The 20,529-nt window shown below is 56.4% G+C and overlaps 1 protein-coding gene across 4 annotated transcripts; it reads left to right on the plus strand.

The window, feature by feature from the left end:
• The first annotated feature begins 608 nt into the window (after positions 1-608).
• Positions 609-16,288, plus strand: VEGFA (vascular endothelial growth factor A). 4 transcript variants are annotated; one of them, XM_070243950.1, is made up of 8 exons: positions 609-1,710; positions 4,717-4,765; positions 7,868-8,064; positions 8,874-8,950; positions 9,280-9,309; positions 11,217-11,288; positions 12,356-12,487; positions 14,971-16,288. In XM_070243950.1, the coding sequence occupies exons 1-8, from the start codon at positions 1,645-1,647 to the stop codon at positions 14,990-14,992; spliced, it is 645 nt and encodes a 214-aa protein (XP_070100051.1). In that variant the 5' UTR covers positions 609-1,644; the 3' UTR covers positions 14,993-16,288. The 4 variants fall into 4 exon arrangements, with proteins under 4 accessions (XP_070100051.1, XP_070100053.1, NP_001075290.1 ...); XM_070243951.1 differs by lacking the exon at positions 609-1,710 and adding an exon at positions 4,290-4,490; XM_070243952.1 differs by lacking the exon at positions 4,717-4,765 and having other exon boundaries at positions 614-1,710.
• Positions 16,289-20,529: the final 4,241 nt, after the last annotated feature.

The following is a 20,529-nucleotide window of genomic DNA, read 5'->3' on the forward strand; positions in this document are numbered from 1 at the left end:
AGCCAGAGCTGGGGTGTGCAGACAGTAGTCACTAGGGGGCGCTCGGCCACCACAGGGAAGCTGGGTGAATTTGGGAGAGCAGCGTCTGCGTGAGAGTGAGGACGCGTGTGTTAGTGTGAGTCTGAGTGTGTGTGTGTGGGTAGGCTGGGAGTGTTGGAGGGAGAAGGCCAGGGGTCACCCCAGGATTCCAATAGATCTGTGTGTCCCCCTCCTCTCCCCTCCCCTTCCAATATTTCCAGCAAAGACGGAATAGCTCTGGAGCCCTGTCCGCACATAACCTCACTTTCCCGTTTCCTTCCCCCAAATACCGCGCGGGCGTGTGTGTCTGCACGAGGGGTGGATGCACAGGCAAAGGGGGGGTGGATGGGTAATTTTCAGGCTGTGAACCTTAGTGGGGGTCGAACTTTCCCTTCACTGGGGTGACTGGGGAGGCCAGGCTTCGTCGGGTGTCCCCCGGGAAACGCAACACCAACAGCCAGCCGCTCGCCGAGACCCTGGAGGGAAGAGGCGGAGGCTGGGCCTGTCCCCGCCCCCCGGGGCGTGCAGGGGCGGGGTCCTGGCGGGGCGGGGCGAAGCCAGGCCTTTTTCTAGTCCGCTGGTAGCGGTGAGGAGCGCAGAGGCTTGGGGCAGCCGGGCTGCGACGAGGCCGCGGCACCCGGGGAGAGTGGAGCCGGTGGTGGCGGCGCTAAGTCGGGAGACGCAGCAGCGAGGTGGACGAACCGGCGGGGGTCACCAGCCAGGGGACTCCGCACTGGAATTTGATATTCATTTCTCCAGGGTTTACCCTGCTCCTTTTTTCTTAAACATTTTTAAAAACCGTATTCTTTCCCATTTTAATTTATTTTTGCTCCCATTCCCTGCTTAAATCGGGCCGACCGTTTGGGGAGATTGCTCTTCTACTCCCCCAAATCACTTCGGATTTTGGAAACCAGCAGAGAGAGGTAGCAAGAGCTCCAGAGTGAAGTCGAGGAAGAGAGAGAGACGGGGTCAGAGAGCGCGCGCGGGCGAGCGAGCAACGAGAGGGACAGGAGCAAAGTGAGTGACCTGCTTTTGGGGGTGACCGCCAGAGCGCGGCGTGAGCCCTCCCCCTCGGGATCCCGCATCGGACTAGCAGCGCTGACGGACAGACAGACAGACACCGCCCCCCGCCCCAGCGCCCACCTCCTCTCCGGCCAGCGGTCGACGGTGGACGCGGCGGCGAGCCGCGGGCAGGAGCCGGAGCCCGCGCCTGGAGGCGGGGTGGAGGGGGTCGGGGCTCGCGGCGTTGCACTGAAACTTTTCGTCCAACTTCTGGGCTGTTCTCGCTCCGGAGGAGCCGGGGCAGCCGAGCAGAGCGGAACCGGGAGAAGTGCTAGCTCGGGCCGGGAGGAGCCGCCGTCCGAGCAGGGGGAGGAGGAAGAAGAGAAGGAAGAGGAGAGGGGGCCGCGGTGGCGACTCGGCGCTCGGAAGCCGGGCTCATGGACGGGTGAGGCGTCTGTGTGCGCAGACAGTGCTCCAGCCGCGCGCGCGCCCCAGGCCCTGGCCCGGGCCTCGGCTCCCGAAGGAAGAGGAGCCCGCCTAGGCGCTGAGGAGAGCGGGCCGCCCCGCAGCCCGAGCCGGAGAGGGAGCGTGAGCCGCGCCGGCCCCGGCCGGGCCTCCGAAACCATGAACTTTCTGCTCTCTTGGGTGCATTGGAGCCTTGCCTTGCTGCTCTACCTCCACCATGCCAAGGTAAGCGGCCGTGCCCGCCTGGCGCCGCGGGCCGCTGCGAGCGCCTCTCCCGGCTGGGGACGTGCGTGCGAGCGAGCGCGCGCGTGGGGGCTCCGTGCCCCACGCGGGTCCTTGGGCACGGGGCGCGCGGCTTCCCCCGCTCTCCGTGTAGGGGGAGGGGGCGCGCGCTAGGTGGGAGGGCACCAGCAGAGACTCTCACCGCCCACGCGGGCCCTGCCCACCCACCACAGTCGCCGCACGTACGATCTGGGCCGACCAGCGGAGGGCGGGAGCCGGAGGAGGCCGAGGGGGCTGGGCTTGCGCTGCCGCCGGCGGCTGAAGTTTGCTCCCGGCCGCTGGTCCCCGACGAACTGGAAGTCTGGGCAGCGGGGGCGGGAGCCGGAGCCCGGCGGGCAGTGGGGTGCTCGGACCTTGGACCAAGGGAGTGCAGAGAGCGTGGAGGGGGCAGGGCGCAGGCATGGGAGGGGGCTTGCTGTCACTGCAGCTCGATCTCTTCGGCCCTCGCCGCGAGTTTGGGAAAAGTTTTGGGGTGGATTGCTGCGGGGACCCCCCTCTCCGCCGGGCCACCTGCGCCGCGCCACCCCCGCCCGTCCCCGCTCGCGTCCCGCTCGGTGCCCGCCCTCCCCCGCCCGGCCGGGCGCGCGCGGCGCGGAGCCGATTACATCAGCCCGGGCCTGGCCGGCCGCGTGTTCCCGGAGCCGCGGCGGCCCGAGCGGGGAGACCCAGGCGGCGAGCGGCGCCCCTCCCCCCGCCGGCCTTCTGCGGGAAGGTGACCTCTTGAGGTAGCCCCAGCCGGAGGACCCGGAGGACCAGCCCTCTCCCTTCCCGCCGTCCCAGCCCCCTCCTGTCCTAGGAGGAATTTCCTGACGCCCCTTCCCCATTTCCTCCCTAGTGTGGAGAGAAGCCACTGTGCCCCCTTTCTTACTCCTCTCTGCCGAGAAGACCCATCTAACCCCTCTCCGGCCCCAGAGTCCAGAGAAAGGATGGTCACTGTCAGAGGTCAGGGTGCCGGGGCCCACCCAGGTGCTTTGTCAAGACTCTACCTAAAGTCCCGACTTGGTGACAGTCAGTTTCCCTCCCTTCCCCCACACTTCCGAATGAGCTGGAGGTTTAGCTTTTATGGGGGTGGGCCAAGGGAGGTTTTACAGTGTCATTACCCCACTACACACTTTGGAAAAATGGTTTGAAATTTGCTGTGACACGGGCAGGGTGGGACTAGCCCTCCCCTAACCTTTGGAAGGAGCTCCTGCCAGCCTTGCAAACACACTTTGTCCAGGGCAAATGGGGCGTTGGAGCAGGTGGTTTTTTGGAACTCGAAACTTGCCCACCCAACTTGCCGCCTAAGGGGTCTTTTTCCACCCTTCCTTATACTTCCTCTCACCACAGAGTCCCCCGGGAGAGTGGCTGAAGGAAGGAAATGGGCTGGGGTCCCTGCTGCCACCTCGAGTTCCTCAGACCCTGGCACAAAGGCCTTGGCTCCAGGCCTCCAAGGGAGGGGGAGGGGGAGGAGTGGCTGCCTGGTCACAGCGTGACCTTCAGAGGCCCCCAGAGAAGGGCACCTGGCCCCTCCCCGCCCAGAACTGCCCCTCCCTGTGCCCCCCTGGCCTTGGAGGGGGTATGAAGTTTCTGTCTCCTTTCCTCATGGGGGCCCAGGAGCAGTGGAGGGCATAGGGAAGCTGTTGGCAGAGGGAAGCTGGGGGTGTCCTGAGGATGGGTGAGGGGCTGAGGTGGAGACGCTAGGGGGTCCCTGAGGGAGCTGTCTTAGGAGGGCTGTCCAGCTGGGAGCCTGGAAACTGTTATCTGACCTTGGTCCTGGGGGCAAGGCTGGGGGATCTGGGGTGCACTGTGGGGGATATGGGGAGGAGAGAGACAGACAGACTGTGAGCCTCCCTCTCAGCGGGGTCTGCAGTTTCGTCGGTTAGAGTGCAGCTCTCCTGCTCAGGATCTGCCCCACAAGAGGGCAAGTGGGGTGGCAGTTAGTGAGAACTGGAGACCCTCTGGAAGGGCTGGGGAGAAGCCTTTGCCTGCGGGGTGCTGTCAAGTCCACATGGTTGGGCTTGTTGACCTTCACAGCTTCTGGGGAGGGGAGGAATGATCTGGTGGGGGTGGGGAAGGATGGAGGCTGCCTCAGGCCTGGGTAGTGCAGGGGGCCCCCTAGGGGCTGGGCAGCGCTAAGGCGTAAAAGGCTTGCTTGCATTTGAGGAAGGTGCCTAGGTGAGAGGGACTTGGGAGCCCCTCAGTCTGGGAGGAGTAGAAACCAGGGCCGGAGGTGGGAGTGGGAGGCTCAGGGCTTTGAAAATATATTCTGGCTCTGAGAGGGAGATTTGTGGGGGGGGAAAATGGAGCTCCTCCCTCCCCCCCGAGTTTCCTCCCAGGTTTTACCCTCTAGGCAACCTGTGGGTTTGCTGAATATTCCTGAGGACTGAAGAGTTTGGATGGGGGAGGATAGTTGGTGCCCTTCGGTCCTCTGCACCTCCCCCCCTCCCCAGCACCAGCTCACCCTGGTATTTGTCATGTCAGCAGGAGAAGGTCACCATGTTGTTTTTCTTGCCCCTAGTCCTTCCTTCCTGCCCCAGTCCAAATTTGTCCTCCTATTTGACCTTAATACTTACCCGTGGCTTTGCAGCAGGGAGTCAGGGGGGCTGAGAGGATTCACTTTTCTTGGCTCAGCAATGGGCCACTGAGGGCAGGCAAGGGGAATGTGGGAAGCAGGGGACCTGGACACTGCAGCATTCTGGAGTTTTCCTCCTGTATTTTGAACTCCCCACCCCCAATCACTGGTCAGTCTTTATCTTCCTTGGCTTCAGAATTGGAGCAGTCCAGGGGTGGTGGGCATGCTCTGTGCTGTGGGGAGGCCCTGGCGGTACCCTGTTCTACTCAGAAGCCTTGGAGAGGCCAGAGGCTGCGGGCTGGGAGGGACGCGAGGAGGGAGCAGGGGCGGGTGGCTGGGCCTCCTCGTCCCTGCCCGTGCCCATGGCCGTGCTTCGTTCTTTGTTTTGTCTCCAGTGGTCCCAGGCTGCACCCATGGCAGAAGGAGAGCATAAAACCCATGAAGGTGAGTCCCCCTGGCTCTTGGATGGGGTCCCCTGACCCCCTTGGAAATGGGTGAGGAGGCCTGATTCCTTCTTTTCAGGTCTGGGGGGGGAAGGGGCACAGGAGTATGAGGATCAAGAAAGGAAACGGTGGGCACTGTGGGATTAGCAAATAGGACTTGTGACCTTTTTCTTCTGCTCTTTCCAGTAAAATTTTATTTGGAGAGGGAGCCGTGAGCACAGACCAGGAAGACAAAACAGTGCTCAGGAATTTCAGATGTTGAGGGAGGTGTCCCTTGTCCCCCCTGCTCCCAGAGGAGGATGGATATTCCATGTCCCTTCCAGCCCAGCCATGTCCCACCTGTGGGGTCTGCGTGGAGGAGGCTGTGATACTCGCTGTCCAGAGAGCTGGCTGTGCCTGAGCTGAAGGCACAGAGGATCTAGCCTCTTGGGACCCCTCTACCCAGTTTGCATTCCTTTTTGCGTGGAGAGAGAAAGCCCTATAGCTTCCCCCTGCTCTCTGGGTGGAGTAGGATTAGGTGCTGTGAACTTCCCTCTTGGGCCAGCAGAGGGCTAGCTGTAGCTCCCAGGCACCCCCTCCTTTGCCCAACCCGCGTCTGCCTGTCTTTTGTTCCGCAGACGTGGTTTGGAGTACAGGATCCTCCCATTTCTCTAGGGACGCCCTGGCTCTCCCCACCACTGAATGTGGCCTCTGCTCCAGCCTAGGGGAGGAGCGCCCAATGCCACTCCCCCAACTCCCTACCTCTGAAGAAGGACCCCCAAATCCAGGGTGGCCCAGGGTAGTGGCCAGGCATGATGTTTGCTCTCCCCAGCCGGCCCGTGGTGATGCCTAGCCGATTCTGCCTGCTTCCCCACCCAGGAGCCCTTTCCTTGGCCCAGGGCCTGGCTTCCCAGCCACCCCACAGCCTGTTTCACTGACAGGCCTCCGCTCCCAGTGCACCCACCCCTTCAGCCTCCCAGTGGCCTCTGTGGTCTGGGAGAGGCAAGACAAATGATCTTTGTTTGCTGGGGAAAAGGTTGTCTTCGAGAAATAAGGAAAACCACGAAAGCCTGATGTTGGAGTATGTGTGTGTGTCCACGCCCCGTGCAAAAGCAGGAAGGACAGCTTTCCATGGAGGCGGTGGCTAGGGTGCGAAGGGTGCAGGTGAAGTTGCCCCATTCACCTCCCTTGGGCCTTGGGGATTCCAGGGAGCTTTTCCAAGGAATTCCCAGCCCAGGTCTTTTTACCCTCAGCTACCAAGTGCCATGGCCCGGGCCAGACCTTTCTGCTATTCACTAATGGGTGGGGCCATGAAGTTTTGGCCACCACTATCCCCAACCATGAAGAAGTGTCAGGTCAAGAATTCTTGATTAGTCACCTTCTTTAATGTAGACTTGGCTAAGAAAGGACTTCTTCACATCCATGGTCTTGTTTATCCTTGTTTTGACAAGGCTTTACCTTAACCCTTTTGCGGGTGGAGAAGAATTCCATGCCCACCGGCTGGATAGGGGAAGTAGAGACCTCAGGCAAGGCCAGAGACTGGTTTGGGGGCCCCCACTGTTCTCCTTTCTGTTTTCACACCTTTGGCCCCAAATTCCCCTCAACCCACCTGTTGCATATACATCCCCAGGGCTCATCTTCCTTTCCCCTTCTGGAGGGAGGAGTGAGGGGAGGCTCAGCTACGGTCTCTGGGGAGAGGCACGCTAGGGAGTATGCACTGTAGATGCCTTGGTGAGCTTCCAAACCTTGTGTCACCTGGCCTGAGAAAAGGGCGCTTATTCTCAGGGCTGGAAATGGAAGACAAAACCCCACTTTTCAGCCTCTGTTTCAGTGTCTTTTGAGATCAGCCCAACATACTTACACAGATGTGCAGAGTCTGAGCCCAGAGAGGGAGGGACTGGCCCAAGGTCACACCAAGTCATGGCCAGAGCCCAGGTCTCCTCGCTGGCTGGGTACTGCTTCTTCCCTCCTGTGTAGGGGACACCCGTTTCAGGGACAGGATTGCTCTGTGGTGGTGGTGTGGGGGGTGGGTGTTGGGGAGTAGCAGGCTGGGCCACAATTTGGAGTAGTCATTCTGACTTTATTTATGCTCAGAATGGCCCAAAATTACCCCTTCATGCTCCCATGCACCCCAGGTTCTGCAGGCAGCCTGGGAAGCTGTCTTTACCCTGGTCTCCCTCCAGATCAACTTCTAGAAATGCTCGTGGCTGCAAGTGGCAGCGCTGTTTTTCCATGATGCAAGCAGTTTGCCCTCTTGGGCGGGGTTATCGGTGGCTGGCAGGGCCTGCACAGCGTGCCCGCCCACTGCCACCTGCTGATTCCAGGCAGGCCCACCCCTGTGCTGATGCCCACCACCTCCTCAGCCCATGTCTGGGGAGACGGTCTGGCAGGTGGCAAGGTGCCCACTGATGCTTCTACTCGCTTTACACATGACCGCAGCTTAGGAAGGCTTTGATGTCAGAGCTGATTTTAGCTCTACCATTTACTGGCAGTGTGGCCTTGGGGCAAGTTACTCAACCTCTCTGAGCCCCCAGCCCCCCATTTGTAAAATGGGGGTCCTACTAGAACCTCATGGTACCATGTTGGGAGAGTTGTTTGAGATGACAACTGTGGATGACTGTCCACTGTGCCCCACATATACAAAGTCCTCATTAAGTGGTTGTTGGTATGGTTGATGGGATGTCAGTGGCCATGGGAAAGTTGTGGGGAAATGGGGCGCAGGTTTGCCAAGCTGGCTGTTCCTCCTTTCGAGGGAAGCTTAGAGCACCCCTAATATGGATATTCACACTCAAACTGTCCTCTGATGTCAAGGTTGACCTAGGAATTGGCTCGGCTGTCATGGTGAGGCAGGGGGATCAGATGTGGTAGGCCATCTCCCTTGGAACCTGATAGCATTGTCCAATCTTTGGAATACAAACCCCTTCATTGGTGTTGATGGTGGAAAGTTTGGGGAAGGACTTCAACCACAGCTGGAGGGACTTGCTAGATTTTTAGAAGGACTTGCCCGATAGTGGGTACCTCTCGCGGAAACTTGGAGGAGTGGCCTTACAAGGCTGGGTGGAGATAGGGGTTGGCCATCTCTTGTGTGACCTGCTGGGCTCATATGTCACCCACTCCCACGCAGTGGTGAAGTTCATGGACGTCTACCAGCGCAGCTACTGCCGTCCAATCGAGACCCTGGTGGACATCTTCCAGGAGTACCCCGATGAGATCGAGTACATCTTCAAGCCATCCTGTGTGCCCCTGATGCGGTGTGGGGGCTGCTGCAACGACGAGGGCCTAGAGTGCGTGCCCACTGCGGAGTTCAACATCACCATGCAGGTAGGCGCCTATGGGGAGCAGGGCCTGGGGGCATGGGGTGGGGACTTTGGGGACGTGTAGTCCCCGGCCCTTTCTGGGCAGCTCTTGAGAGGAGGAGCCAGACTTCCCTTGCCCAGCTCCTGCCCCTGAGTCAGTCAGGGGCAAGAGTGAGAGGTCTTGCTCTCTTTGGAGAAAAAAGATGCTTGCATTTCCCAGTCCAGGTTCGCAGCAAGCCCTGACCACCTCCTCCTCCCTGACCTTTGGCCTCTGGGCTCATGAGGGGGCTGACACCTGTGACAGGAGCCCCTCCCCTCCTCTCTTAGAGGAAGAGGGCCCTCGCTCCTTGGGGGCTCTGTCCGGGAAGGTGGATGAGCCTGGCCTCTGGAGAGTTTAAAAAGCCAGTTGTTTGACGTTGCCTGGTGACAGGGCACATCTCAGCCTGGACGGGGTGGGAGGGAGCTCTGAGACCCCAGGGAGGGGGTGGCTCTTGGGTACCTACTATGGGGTCAGGGTGAGGCCTATAAGGGATGAAAGGAGGGAAGGGATGGGGAGTGGCAAGAACCCAGGACCCGAATTCCCAGCCTGGCCAACCCTCGCAGCCATGTCTGCCCTCAAGAGGAGCAGGGGCTCCTTGAGGTCAGCAGGGTTGGGGAAGTTGGGGTGGGCCTGAGGCTCTTTCTAGTATAGAGCCCCTGGTCCCCCCTACCTCCACCACCCATCCCAGCTCTGTCGAACCCCTGGGTGCTGAGTGGCAGGAGCCACGAGGGTGTCCCATCTGGGTATGGCTGGCTGGGTCACTAACCTCTGTGATCTGCTTCCTTTCCCTCCAGATTATGCGGATCAAACCTCACCAAAGCCAACACATAGGAGAGATGAGTTTCCTACAGCATAGCAAATGTGAATGCAGGTGAGGATGGAGTCACGGATTCATTCGCCCATCGAACAGCCAGGGTTAAGCACATTCCACTTGTTAGCCCATTTCTACCTTCCAACTGTGTAACCTTGGGCATTTTAATTTTACTTCAGTGTGCCTTGATTTCCACATGTGTAAAATGGGTACAATGATAATATGTACCTCATAGCATTATTGTAAGGATTAAGTGAGTTATCATATGTAAAGAGATTAAAACTGTTAGTATATCATAAATACTATGTTAAGTTTTTATTATTTTTATCATTGTCATCACCATCTGAACTCCTCTGTTTTGTTCTTTTCTCTTTCTCTACCCACTACAGACCAAAGAAAGATAAAGCAAGGCAAGAAAAGTAAGTGGCCGTGACTTTAGCTCTTCTCCCACTTCTTGGCCAGTTGTGTTGGTTTGGGGCTCTTGGCTTCCTCTGTCAGGGGGTCTGATGGCTTCACTGGGTCAGAGAGTTGGTCTCATGGGAACTTGTGGTGGCAGCAGTGGGATGGAGCAAACCCCAGAATCATGACTCTCGGATTAGTGACAAAACCCAGTCTGGAGCCTGGAGCTTCCTTTGGAAGAGATGATGTGTTCCAGGTCTCCAGGTCATTTCTGGCCAGGACTTGTAGTTTTGGTGTGTTGGGGGCAGTGTGGACACTGGCTCCCTGGCTTGTTCTAGGCTCTCATCACCCACAGCAGGCAGAGAGAGCGGATGGCAGAGGGGCCAGCTCTGGTGTGTCAGAGGAAATGGCTTCTTCTGGTGGCTGCTGTGGGGGTGCAGTTGGATTTGGGGCTGGCTGGGGTGTTTTCTTGGTGCGTGCCCTTCTGTAGGCGTGAGGCAGGCCAGAGACACTCGGCCCTCTTGGACAGGGAGAAATGGTTGAATGTTTGTCATTTTCTGAAGCTTCCAGTTGCTCAGTGTGGAGGGTTGGGTCAGGGTGGAGCCGGGGCAAGGTCTGGGGCCCGTGAGCCTTCTAGACAGGGTGAGCAGCTGGTGTGGTGGATGAGCCTGCGGGGGAAAGAGACTGAGAGAGAGCACCTATGCCCTTCCTTCCCCAGTCCCCCACCATTCTGTCTGCTCCCAACACTCTAGGGACATTGAAGCCCCCTGGGCCTCAACCCCTTGCCTCTTCCCTAAGTCCCCAACTTCCAGGATTGCTGTGGCTACTAGAGCAGTAATTTGGGAGAGCAGGCCCAGAGAGAGAGAGAGAGAGAGAATGTGTGGGTGCGTGCGTGCACACGTGTGCGTGTGTGTGTGCGTGAAGACCTTCTTCCTTCCAGTGCTTTCTCCTGAGAGGGAACAGACTTACCCTCTCTGCGGCCCTTTTCCCCCTCGTTTCTTCCCCTGTGGCAGACACTCTGAGGGGCATTCTCTTGGGCCTGGCAGGTGTGGAGAGTGCTGGTTCCCTTGAGGTGGACAGGCTCCAGCCTGCCCCCCTTGCCCAGTTCCCAAACGCCTGCATTGCCCACAGGGAGAGTCGGGGCTCTCCTGGGCTCGGAAGAGAGTCTGGTGAAACGGTGCAGCAGGCTTTGACAGGCTGGAGAGAGAACTCCCTGCCAAGGGACGCCCAGGCCCTTCCTCCCCACGCCTCCCTAACTCTCACCCCACCCTCCTGCCTGCCTGGGGCTCTGAGGGCCCAGGTGATGGCTGGGCGGGCTGGCGCCTCTCATGTGCTGCCCTTGGTTTTGTGCCAGCTCCCAGTGTAGCTGCTCCCCCACCCCAGGATTCACAGAGGCAGGGCCCCTGGAGGGACCCCCTTGCTATTGCACTTGGAAACAAAGGCAGAAGTTGCCTGAAGCACAGCTTGTCCCCTCCTTCCTCCCCATCAAGTCAGGTCTCTGACCTTCTCCTCAAACTCTGGCCTACCTTTTATAACTCCCTGACCTTCAAGGTGAGACTTACGCAGTTGCTGAACAAAGTGCCTGCCCTCGGGGCTTTGCCCCCTGCCTGGGATCAACAGCTGCTGTGAGCATGGAGGCCTTTGGGTCCCGTGCCCTCCACCCGGCCTCTGCTCTCCATCCAGAGCCTTGCTGGGGCCTGGGTTTGCCACCCTAGGGTGGCCAAAGTGAGAAGAGGGAGCCCTTGAGTGCCTGCTGCCCCAACTGGCGTGTGCGTGCGCGTGTGCAAGCTCTTTCCTGGAGCCCGCCTGCCTCCTGCCACCTCGTCTCGTTCCAGGGAGTGTGTCCTGTCCCTTGCCCTCCTCACTGCTTCTTTCCCTCTCCCCTTCCCCCTCGCTCTCTCTCTGTCTCTGTGTTTTTATTTTCCAGAAAATCAGTTCGAGGAAAGGGAAAGGGGCAAAAAAGAAAGCGCAAGAAATCCCGGTATAAACTCTGGAGCGTGTACGTGGTGCCGCTGCTGTCTCAGTCCCCGGAGCTTCCCTGGCCCCCAATCAAACTCCCGCCTGCAGGACCCTGGAACCCTGCCTCCTTCCCTGGCGCTCAGCCTCCCCCGCCCACCCTAGTGTCCCTCTCTCACTCTCACTGCACTAATTGGCACCAGGGGGTAGACTTGGTGGTGGCGTTGCTGGTCCAGAGATGGGGGTGGCTGGGTGGGCCAAGTGGGCCTGGATGGTTCAGTGAGGGGACTCTGGCTTGGCTGGGCACCGCCTTTCTCTCACCCACCGGGCACTGGTGGCAGGCCCATGTTGGCATGGGTGCCGGGCGCTGGTGCCTTCTCGCCCAACTGGTTTCCACTGCTCTGGGCTTCTGCACTCGTCTGGAAGCTGAGGGTTGTGGGAGGGCAGACGTGGTGTGAGGAAGGGGCGTGAATGACGTGAGGCAGCTTGTTGTCGGAGGAGGTTGGGTGGGGTCAAGCACCGTATGGCGGCCCCACTTCATGGACTTGGGGCCTCTGGAGGGAGCCCCCTATTCCAACCCAACCCATGGCATCCACACAAGTCTCCCAGTAGGGTGGCCTCTTCCTCTGGGTTGGAGGCTGTGGTGGGTGCTGCCCTGTGGACACTGCCTCTGGGCTCAACTGCCGTCACACCCTACTTCAGCCACCTTTGGTGGAGGGGCCTGGGCCTGAGCCTTCAAAGTGGGAGAAGGTGGCCCCCAATTGCCGTCCCCAGCAGGTGAAGAGTCAGGCGTGTTCTTTTGGGGGCAGTAGCCGTTGGGGCCCTGTGGCCTGAGACTTGCCCTTGTCCCCCTTGTGGCAGCCCTCTCCTTGCACTCTCTGCCCCTCTGCCTGCCTCTCCTCTGGGCAGGCTTCCTAGCCAGTGCTGCCTCTTTCCGCCGCCGCTCTGTCTTCTGCTGTAGCGCTCGGATCTTTCCAGGGTGTGGAAGGGTGTGGGGGCCAGGAGTTGGGCGGGGGTGCAGCTGCAGACATGTTAGGGGGTTGCATGGGTGTTTTTCTCTTTCTCTGCTGACGCTCTAGCTTAGATGTCTTTCCTTTTGCCTTTTTGCAGTCCCTGTGGGCCTTGCTCAGAGCGGAGAAAGCATTTGTTTGTACAAGATCCGCAGACGTGTAAATGTTCCTGCAAAAACACAGACTCGCGTTGCAAGGCGAGGCAGCTTGAGTTAAACGAACGTACTTGCAGGTTGGTTCCCAGAGGGCGAGGAGTCAGAGAAGAGCTTCACACAGATGGGGAGAGAGAGAGCGAGAGAGAGAGAGAGAGAGAGAGAGCGCGCGCGCACCTGAGAGGGGCCAGCTGCTTGCTTGGCTTCTAGCTGCCTGCCTGGGGACTGCTGCCTTCTCTGCTCGCGAGGCCCCTGTGGTGGGCAGTGGGGGCTGGCCTGGCAGGGACCGTTCTGAGGTCGCCCTGGTCGCCTGAGTGGTAGGCTGGTGTGGCTTAATGTGGTGTTGTGGACGCAAGCTGAGTGTTGTGTCCTGTGGTCCTGCTCGTAGTGGCTGTTGGTCCTGACGTTGTTATTTCTACCTTCGTTACTAATATTGGGGGACCCTTCCCAGTGTGGGGCACACTGCCATCTACAAAGCTCAAACACTTCCTCGGGGGCCTGGCACCGCCCTCTGAAGTCTGCATGGCTGGGCTTCTCATCCCTTCAGAGTCTTCCGTGGGGACAGGGGTTGAGTCCCTCCTCAGTCTGGGGTCCCGGAGGGCACGGGCTCTGGCGGTTGGTTTAGGGTGGGGAGGAGATTTAACATCTGGGACACTGGATACCTTTAATACTCCAGTAGTCATGGCAACAACCCCAAATAGCTCATGTATTTCCAATGCCCACGGGATGGGTGGAGGGCGGGGGCCATGCCCGCCCTCCTAAGATTAGATGGTGAACTCCTCATGCCTGGGCCTGGTTTTTATTCACCTGTGTGATCCCCCAGGCATCTTAGTACCTTTGTCCCTTGTCCACAGTGGGGACCAAGGAAGTGTCAAGTCTGTGAGTGACTACCTGACCCAGTTCAGGTGCATAGGGCCAGGACACATGGCTGGTGATTTTTTTTTTTTATTGTGGGGAGGATTCGCCCTGAGCTAACATTCATTGCCAATCTTCCTCTTTTTTTTGCTTGAGGAAGATTTGCCTTGAGCCAACATCCGTGCCAGTCTTCCTCTACTTTGTATGTGGGATGCCTCCACAGCATGGGTGATGAGTGGAGCAGGTCCATACCCGGGGTCCAAACCTCTGAACCGGAACTTTAACCACTCTGCCACGGGCTGCCTCCAGGCGGCTGGCAATCTTTTGGTGCCTCGACTGGTGTTTTTACTAGTCTGGCCTGTGTGCAAAGGCATGGGGCCCTCTGGGGCCAGCATCAGCCTCACCAGGGAGGAGGGGCTCTTATGGGGCTTTTCTGGGGAGGCTGGCGTGCTCCTGGCCAGTGCAGATGCTCCATTAACAAAGTCCTTGGAGTGTGGCTGCTTCCCCCTCCCCGCTCGTGTTCCTGTGGCTTGTGGGTGTTCAGGGGACACTGCGGACCAGGCCCTGGGGTGTTGTTGTGGGCTTCTGTCTGTCTTGGTGCTATGTGAAGATAGGAAGTGTGTACTAGTGCTGGGGGTGGGGGCTCTGCCTAACTCCAGGCCTGGATGAGGAGTCTCCACATCCCTCAGGGGTCTTGGGGAAGATAAGGGACTTGCTATTTTAAGGTTTCTGTGGTGGTTATTCTCCAGAGAGACTGTCTGGGATGGGCGATGTCTGAAGTGACCTGGGAGCTAACTGAAGTTACCCCAACCTCCAGAGACCTCCCCCAACACTTAACCCGGCTGTATGGGGGGATTTCAGTACCCCAGATTGGGGGCTTAGGATCCCCATTTCCAGGTTCTCAGAAGGGCAGGGCCTGCTCTGACCCCTCTTCACAGTGGGCAGGGTAAGACCATCAGCCCTGGGGGAGGGGCACGATGAGAAAGTTCTTGGAGTCCCCTCTGCTTCGACGGGAGTAGCATAGCCACTGATCATCTCCCCCACCCGCAGTTAAATACCATATTGGAAAGAAAAGGCAGCCTGGTACCTGGAGCCTGCCGCTGCCAGTGAGCTCAAGAAAGATGATGCCTGCACCTGAGGCCAGGAGGGAGGGCATGGTGAGGGGAGATATGTCTTTCACCTTCCCGGGGCCCCAGGCCCCGCTGGCTCCCCCTCCCCTCCCCAGGGACCCCCCCCCCCCCCCCCACTGGCTCTGCACAGGCCCTTTCCCCTGCTCAGGGTGCTCTCCCCACTCCCTTCCCCAAACCAGGCCCACCAAGACTGAGCTGAAACACCTCCCCTGCAGGGCCCCTTTCTGGATTAACTTGGTCCAACTCTGGTCACCCATCAGCTCCTAAATGTCAAGTTAGGGACTGTACGTGTTCATTTGTTGCCTGTGATGAGTTGTCCCCACGTCCTTGTCTTGTCTCAACTGGATTGTCAGCTCTGGAGGGCCGACTGGGAGCCTAGGCATAGCTACCGCTCAGATGAGGGCCCCCCCCAGGCTGGGGCTGGGTCTCCCTCGCACCGAGGCTCTGAGGCAGGGCTGTGCTTTCACTGTCTCTTCCTCGTCAGGGACTTGGGCTCCCGGGAAGGCGAGGCTGCCTGCCTCACCGCCAGGTCTCCTCGCTGCGCCCTAACCCCAGCTTCTGTCTCCCGTTCCCTGCAGATGTGACAAGCCGAGGCGGTGAGCCAGGCTGGAGGAAGGAGCCTCCCTCAGGGTTTCGGGAACCAGACCTCTCAAGGAAAGACTGATAGGGAACGACCGAAACAGAAACCACGCCGCTGCCGCCACCACATCACCATCGACAGAACAATCCTTAATCCAGAAACCTGAAATGAAGGAAGAGGAGACTGCGCAGAGCACTTTGGGTCCGGAGGGCGAGACTCCGGCAGAAGCATTCCCGGGCAGGTGACCAAGCATGGTCCCTCTTGGAATTGGATCGCCATTTTATTTTTCTTGCTGCTAAATCACCAAGCCCGGAAGATTGGAGAGTTTTATTTCTGGGATTTCTGTAGACACACCCACCCACATACATACATTTATATATATATATATATATATTATATATATAAAAATAAATATATATATTTTATATATATATAAAATATATATATTCTTTTTTTTAAATTAACATTGCTAATGTTATTGGTGTCTTCACTGGATGTATTTGACTGCTGTGGACTTGAGTTGGGAGGAGAATGTCCCCACCCAGATCCCAACAGGAAAGAGGACGGGAGGAGAGACCCTGGCGTGATCTTCTTGTCCCTCTTAGGGAGGCCAGGGTCCCCTCCCCTGCCTAGGAAGGTGCAAGGCCAGGGCACGGGGGCAAATTTGGCCTGCTTTTGGGAACACTGACAAACCCAGCCCTGGTCCTGAGCCTCTACCCCGAGTCAAACGGACAGAAAGACAGACGACAGGGACAAGGATACTTGCTCTGACCAGGAGTTTGGGGAGCTTCAGGACACTGCTGTGCTTTGGGGATCCCCTCCACGTGCTGCACGGGCATCTTGCCCCCAGGGGCACTGCCTGGAAGATTCAGGAGCCTGGGCAGCCTTCACCTACTCTCACCTGCTTCTGAGATGCCTAGGAGGCCACCGGCAGATGTCCTGGCGAAGAGAAGAGAGACATTGGTGGAAGCAGAGCAGCCCGCTGACAGCTCATCCTCCGAGGGCAGGGCTTCTGCCTCAGCGCTTTCCTGCTCCCCTCCCCGGGTGCAGCCCAGGAGGGCCTGATGTCCTCAGACCATTGAAACCACTAGTTCTGTCCCCCCAGGAGACCTGGCTGTGTGTGTGTGAGTGGTTAACCCTCCTCCATCCCCCATCCTGACCTTTCCCGCGGCACAGAGAGACGGGGCAGGCTCCACGTGCCCACCATGGAGGCAGAGAAAAGAGAAAGTGTTTTATATACGGTACTTATTTAATATCCCTTTTTAATTAGAAATTAAAACAGTTAATTTAATTAAAGAGTAGGGTTTTTTTCAGTATTCTTGGTTAATATTTAATTTCAACTATTTATGAGATGTATCTCTCTCTTGCTCTCTCTTATTTGTACTGGTCTTTGTGTATAAGATTCATGTTTCCAATCTCTCTCTCCCTGATCGGTGACAGTCACTAGCTTGACCTGAACAGATATTTAATTTTGCTAACACTCAGCTCTGCCCTACCCTTTCCCCTGGCTCCCACCACACATTCCTTTGAAATAAGGTTTCAATATACATCTACATACTATATATATATGGCAACTTGTGTTTGTATATATATATATATATATATATATATGTTTATGTATATATGTGATTCTGATAAAATAGACATTGCTATTCTGTTTTTTATATGTAAAAACAAAACAAGAAAAAATAGAGAATTCTACATACTAAATCTCTCTCCTTTTTTAATTGTAATATTTGTTATCATTTATTTATTGGTGCTACTGTTTATCCGTAATAATTGTGGGGGAAAAAGATATTAACATCACATCTTTGTCTCTAGTGCAGTTTTTCGAGATATTCCGTAGTACATATTTATTTTTAAACAACAACAAAGAAATACAGATATATCTTAAAAAAAGCATTTTGTATTAAAGAATTTAATTCTGATCTCAGAGCTCCTCCTGGTTTCTCCTTCTCCATTGAATCCTTGTTCTAGACTTCTCCTGCCCCCTTTCTCTCCTCCCGTGGGGAACATGGCATTTGTCTTAGGTCTGGGGAAGGGGTCTCAGGTGTGTAAGATATGGGGTGACCCATCTTGTGTTGGGGGTCACAGTTCTTCCGTTTTGACTGGGCTGGTCCTGGGGGGACCCGTCTATTCTTCTGCCCTGGTCTAGGGGGGTGTTCTGGAAATGAGGGCGGGGGAGACAGCTCCTTAGACAGGAGCCTGTAGTGAGTAGTGATCTAGGCTCTGTCCCTTGGTCAAGGAGGGAATTGGCCATGTGTCTGAGCTTGCTGCCCAGGGGACAAGAGAGGACTGGGTCTGGCCATGGGGCCTTGTTGGCTGCAACAGGCCGGGAGTGGGAAGAGGGTGCTCATGGGGGCCTGTGACCCTAGGGTGTAATTTACTTTTACGTACTGAGTCCTGGAGTTCCCTGAGTCTCTGGAAGATAGACCCACAGCTCTGGTTGCCCCTGAGGGGACTCCCTGCCCAACCTAGCTGCATAGGCCCTTCTCTCCTGTGGTCCTAGGGAAGGTAGAGATGTCTGGGTCTTTGGCATTTATGAGCAATGCTTCCAATTCCACTTCCTCCAGCCTCTCATTTCTTCAGACCATATTTATTGGGCCAGCCATCGTGCTAGGGCAAGGGATACTGTTATGACTAAGACACAATTCCACCGCTCAAGGATCTGGTGTGGGTGGGTGGATGAAGAGACACAGAACTGCAAATCCACAAAGAGAAAAATATGTAAAACATAATGGGAGCATCTGATCCAGCATGGGGGTAGGGGATGTCCTGGGGGTGGCGGAGTCTGGGATCTTCTCATGACATTACCTCTGGGCTGCCCCTTAAAGAATGGATGGGAGAAGACAGAAGGGCAAGGGGAGGGTGGAAGGGAGAGTATGAGCCAAGTCATGGAGGGGGCACTCTCCAGGGGAGCTGGAGAGAGGCAGGTTAGCTCAGTGGGGAGCCTGCAGTGCCACGGCACAGCCCAAGAGCCTACAATCTATCGACCTGTTGGGGATGAGCAGCAGCTGAGGAGTTTTAGACAGAGCATCCCAGCTGTGTGGCAGGCAGGAGACAGGGAGGCCAAGAGGAGGCTGTTGCCGTCCTCCAGGGGAGATCCGGGGTGCGGGTGGTGGTGGTGGCGACTTCCATGACTGATTGGGGAGGGTGCCCTCAGCCTCTACTGGCTATACTGTAGGAAGACAGGAGGCAAGGTCCTTGCCCTCATGGAGCTTTTGGTCCAGTGAGCGCTGTCTTCCAAGCACATTTCATGGGCCGGCTCTTACGTTAGGTAACACTGAACCCGCTCACGGCCCTGTGAGGTAGGCGCTCCGGTCGGCCCAAGTGGATATTTGCCTGAACCTCCCAAACGGCCTCCGGGATCTCCTCTGGCCTCCCTTTAGTTGATTCTCACACCATGGCCAGAATGAGCCTGTTAAAATGTGAGCTGAATCATGTCGCTTTTTGGCTCAAAACCCTGCAGAGGCTCTGTTTTACTCAGAGAAAAAGCCAAAGTCCGTACGATGGCCTTAAAAGGCCCTGCACTGTCTGGGCTGCCTCTACCTCCCTGACTCAATGACTTCTGACTCCCTTGGTCACTCAGCCCCAGCCGCACTGGCTTCTTTGTTCCTGAAACACTGGGCATGCTCCCTCCACAGGGCCTTTGCACTGGCTGTTCCCTCTTCCTAGAGCACTCTTCCCCAACATGCCGTGTGTGGCTCTCTTACAAAGTCTTGCTACTTACTCAAGCGAGGCCACTTTGACCACTGCATTTATAATCGACCCCCCTTCCTCACTCCGCATTTAGGACCCTCCTTTTCACCGTCACTTCTTTTTTCCTGTGGCACATGCCACTTCTAGCATACTCTAGAACAGCGCTGTCCAACAGAACAATAACGTGAGCGTCATATGTAACTTAAAATGTTCCTAGGGGCCAGATTTAAAAAGGTAAAAAGAAACAGGTGAAATTAATTTTAATAATATATTTTGCTTAACCCCAACATATCTAAAATATCATTACATTCGATATAAAATTTATGAAGGAGAGATTTTACTAAATCTTTGAATCTGATATGTGTTTTGTTCTTATTGCATGTCTCTGTTGGGAATAGCCACATTTCAAGTGCTCCATATGCACATGTGGCCAGTAGCTACCATTTTGGACAGTATGGCTCTAAAATTTACTCCCCCTTTTGTCTGTCTTCCCTCCTGCCAGGATGCAAGCAATGTGAGGGCAGAGATTTTTGGTCTGTTTTGTTCACTGTTGGATCTCCAGCTCCTAGAACATTGCCTGGAATATAGTGCATGATCAATTAACATTTGTTAAATGGTTGACGTTGTTCCAGCTGAGGCCTGATGACTGAGGGTTTCATCCCAAGACTGTGGAGGTGGATGAGGGCTAGCCCTGGCAGGAGTGGTTGGTGGAGCGGCTTGCTAACAGGTGGGATTTGAGCAGATCTGGGCAAGGAGGAGGGAACTCAGAGCCCGTGGTAGGATTAGGGACAGAGGCATTTTCCTCTGCACCAGGCACTGTCTCCTCCTTTTAGCCACCCTGGAGATGGGTCTTATTATTTCTGCTTCGCAGATGAGAAGCAGGAGGCCCAGAGAGGGTAAAGAACTTGCCCAAATGTAACCACAACCAGTAAATGGCCAAGCCAGAATTTAAACCAGCTTTTCTGACTCCAATTCCAGTGCTCTTTCCACCACACCACAGTTGCTCCAGGCTAGGGCAGAACATCAACAAATAAAAATGAATCGTCTAGACTGAATACAAACAGGCAGGAGAAAAGTGGGACAGGGGGAGGATGTGGTGGTGGCCAAACCCAGGGCTGAAATCCAAACTTCCCCAAGTGTGGTAAGGCAAGGCAAGAGATGTCTCCAGGGGCTGGGGCTCGTCAGTGGAAGATCCGAAACCCAAGCACGAAAGAGATTGCAACATGCAAACTTGGAAGAGAGAAACTGTCTTTAAATAAACTATGGAGAAAAGAAGGAGAGAACGAACATGCTATGTTCCCCCAACTGTGTAAGACATGCTCATGCACCCCTGCAGCCTTCCCAAAGGACCTCTCAAGGCCCAGGGAAGATCCAAGCAAGACCCAGTACCAAGCTGTCCAAGCTCATCTCCCCTCTGTGGGCCTCACACCTTCCCCTCTGGCCTGGCCACTGTTTCCCCTGGAGATACACAGTGCTCCTTCTCAACTCTGCTTTGCAGAGCCTAAGTCGCTTTCCCCTTTTCCTAAGGAGAGACTTACCGTGGCCACAGCTCCAGAGGGCTTTGGTGTAGTTGCTTCTCCGAGGAAGCTGCTAGGCTACTCCCTCCTGCAAGAAGGCTGCATGTATCCATACAGAACTCAGTGATTCTGGATCAGTTTCATGTGCAAGGATCAGCGTGGTGGCCTGCGTGCAATTACAGCTGCCAACAGTTCTTCCCACCCCTGCGCCTGCATGCTGCTCCTCCCATTGAGAAGCAGAGTCTAGTTTTCCTCCTGTGAGTCTGGGCTGGCCTTAGGATTTGCTTTGACTAAGAGGATGTGGAGAAGAGATGTTCTGGGACCTTCAGGCCTAGGTCTTG

This window comes from Equus caballus, chromosome 20 (assembly GCF_041296265.1).
Source record: "Equus caballus isolate H_3958 breed thoroughbred chromosome 20, TB-T2T, whole genome shotgun sequence".
NCBI classification, from domain to species: Eukaryota; Metazoa; Chordata; class Mammalia; order Perissodactyla; family Equidae; genus Equus; species Equus caballus.